Source organism: Neophocaena asiaeorientalis, unplaced genomic scaffold (assembly GCF_003031525.2).
Source record: "Neophocaena asiaeorientalis asiaeorientalis breed wild unplaced genomic scaffold, Neophocaena_asiaeorientalis_V1.1 scaffold424, whole genome shotgun sequence".
NCBI lineage: Eukaryota > Metazoa > Chordata > Mammalia > Artiodactyla > Phocoenidae > Neophocaena > Neophocaena asiaeorientalis.
In genome coordinates this window covers 3,540,494-3,543,080 of record NW_020174430.1, presented here as the reverse complement: position 1 = coordinate 3,543,080, position 2,587 = coordinate 3,540,494, and the positions used below count along the sequence as shown (strand labels likewise).

The window sequence follows — 2,587 nt, the reverse complement described above, 5'->3', positions numbered from 1 at the left end:
ACGTGCCAAGAGGGAAAGACTTAATTGTCTCGTTCCTCACTGGGACCTGACATTGTACATCTCTTTTGAGTTGATATGAAACCAAACTGAGACATGTCTGAGGATGACGCTAACTTTTCCCTTTGAATCTCAACTTTCCTCCCTTTTCTCTCTGCCTTCACTCCCCTGTTCTGCTGCATTTCTGGTAGATTTATCCAGAAGAAATTTAGTCCCCTTTTCAGATCTTTTGAAACCCTTCCCAGCCGAACTCACACTCTTAAGCTCTTTATGTTATTTTTTTCCTTTCGATCTGACAGACAGTTTTAGTTCCCTAGCAGAAACTACCATGCTGAGTAGGACAAAATCAATGACCAAGCAAATACAGTCAAGATGATGGTGAGAGTGGCTCCACCCCTTTCCTTACCCTTCAGGCCCCTAGAAGAATGTTTCCCACTCCTCTGCTGTGTTTATGCCTACAAAGCGCTAGGGACTGGGGCGCCCCTGGGGGACCCAGCATCTCTCTTTAGGCGAGCTAGCTGCTTAGGGGCTTTAGAAAGAGAATCCTGTTATCGTTAGTTCTGCAAAGGGATCCCTTAAGGCTCATAGTCCTAGGACCCTGGTCACGTGTATACGTTGAGGGCAGAGCTCTAGCTCCTGGACATGCTGGCTGGGAATCAGCCCTTCAGTGGGGGACCAGAGCTTCCAACTCATTTCACATCCCCAAGAAAGGCATCTTGGCAGAGAAAGAGACCCTAAAGTGATGGCTCAGGGAGAACTGTCCCTGTATCACCAGAGTTATGTCTCATGACTGGAGCAGTTGGGCAGGGCAGGATTCTGGTTCTCCAGGTTATATCCAAATGCTAAACTTTACCAGTGTGTTTGCTGCTCTGCTGGGGAGGGGGTCCCAGCTTTCCATCTCCTGGCTGGCGGTGAGCTAAGAGGGTTCACCTTCCAGGGAAGGCTGTTTCCCCAGTATTCAGGCTACTTTTGATGTATGGTCTGTGTGTGTGTGTGTTTTCTTAGAAGCAAGTTTCCCTCTTGTTTTGTTTTTGTTTTGTTTTCTTTGAGCTCCATGTCCTAGAGCCAGTGAGCTCCCCTTTGCTGCCCCTCTGTCTCCCCTCTGTGGCAGCAGCCCGTCCTGGGGAGCTGTGCCCCTCTCACCACTGCTCTCACTCTTTGAAAGAACAGGCATCTTCACTTCAGCCTCAGAACGCCGGTGTGAGGGGATTGTTTGTAGTAGATGTTTCCATGACACTCGTTTATTTCTTCTGCAAATACAACTGCACTGGGGGAGGGGATGAGATTGGGAAACATGAACACCTTCCAGTTTCCTCCCTGTCCTCTACTGAAGGAATAAGAAATCCACTTTCCCTGGGTCCCTCCATCCCAGACCCCTACACTGCTCCCCAAATGCATTTGGCTTCATGCTGCTGAGACGGGGCCAGGCTCCCAGGAGGGTGGGGAGGGGGTTGGAGCCTTGTGCTTGAGGAGACAGCCTTTTTAGGAGAAGAACAAACACTTTCACTGCTCAAAGTCGAGATTTCGTGGTGATGAGCAACTATGACCCGCACTGGGGGTGGCAGTGTGCACACGTGTGTTCCCGACGGGGCCCGTGACTCTCCCGCAGCTGAGCCAATGAATCACCCCAAATCTTAGCGACTTTTAGAGGTCATTTTAGTCATCCCCCTGCCTTCGGGCTGGATGGAGCTTAATGTAATCTCACGTTTGGGTGGGAGGGGGTGCGTTGGGGAGAAAAGAGTGGCCGTGTGTGGAAGGGAGGGGGTTGGTGGCGGTAGCGCGTGACCCCTTTGAAAAGATATCCGGCGAAGGACGTTCCCAGCTTCCCCAGGCTGCCGTTCCCGGGTTTCCCCATCACTGAATCAGCACCGTCCTCCCGGGACGCCTTTTTGCTGGATGGAAACCGGATGCTGGGTTCACTAGCTGGGCGGGGGCGCCGACCCCTCAGACCTCAGACCTGCAGGGTACCCGAGACTCCAGGGTCCCGTTAGCCGGCCCGGCAGCCACATTCCCTCCCCCAGAAACTTGCCAGGCATAGGGAGCAGGGAGCAGAACCAAGCGGAGACGCGGTAGCGCCTTCTCCCCGGCAATGCGCATGATTCTGCGGCTCTGGGCTGGCCACACGTCAACGCACCTTGAATGGGCTCGCCCCCCTCGCCGCGACGGGCAGGCGTCCCAGCCAATCGGGCTCCGGGTTTGCGAGCCGCGCCCAATGGGCGGACGGCGGGGGCGGGCCTGGGGCGGTGCGGCCGGGCTTCTCCTCGGCGCTGGCTGCGCTCCGCTCGGGCTCTAGTGCAGGTGCCGCTGCGCCGGGCGGGAGGCTACGCGCCGAGCCGAGCGGAGCCGCGGAGGGATGGGGAGCGGGCCGCCCGGTCTGCAAGAGCCGCAGGAGCCGCGGGAGCATCGGCACGGGGCGTAGGCGGCGCGGGGCACTTTGCGATAGGATGAGGCTCCTGGCTGGCGCGCGGTAGTACTATGATTTGGTATGTGGCCACTTTGATAGCAAGTGTGATCAGCGCCCGAGGTCTTGCGGCTCAAGGTGAGTTGAAGTGCAGCGTCCCTCCCCTGCGCCTCCCGGCGCTCTTGGCCC

The 2,587-nt window shown here is 56.3% G+C and overlaps 1 protein-coding gene across 1 annotated transcript in view; it reads left to right on the top strand.

Moving 5' to 3' along the window:
- Window positions 1-2,463: 2,463 nt before the first annotated feature.
- IGSF9B (immunoglobulin superfamily member 9B) overlaps window positions 2,464-2,587 on the top strand; it is a 42,611-nt gene continuing 42,487 nt past the window's right edge. Inside the window, exon 1 of the mRNA XM_024756879.1 lies at window positions 2,464-2,536. Coding sequence (XP_024612647.1) covers window positions 2,473-2,536 — 64 coding nt within the window. The 5' untranslated portion in view covers window positions 2,464-2,472. The remainder of the gene's footprint in view (window positions 2,537-2,587) is intronic.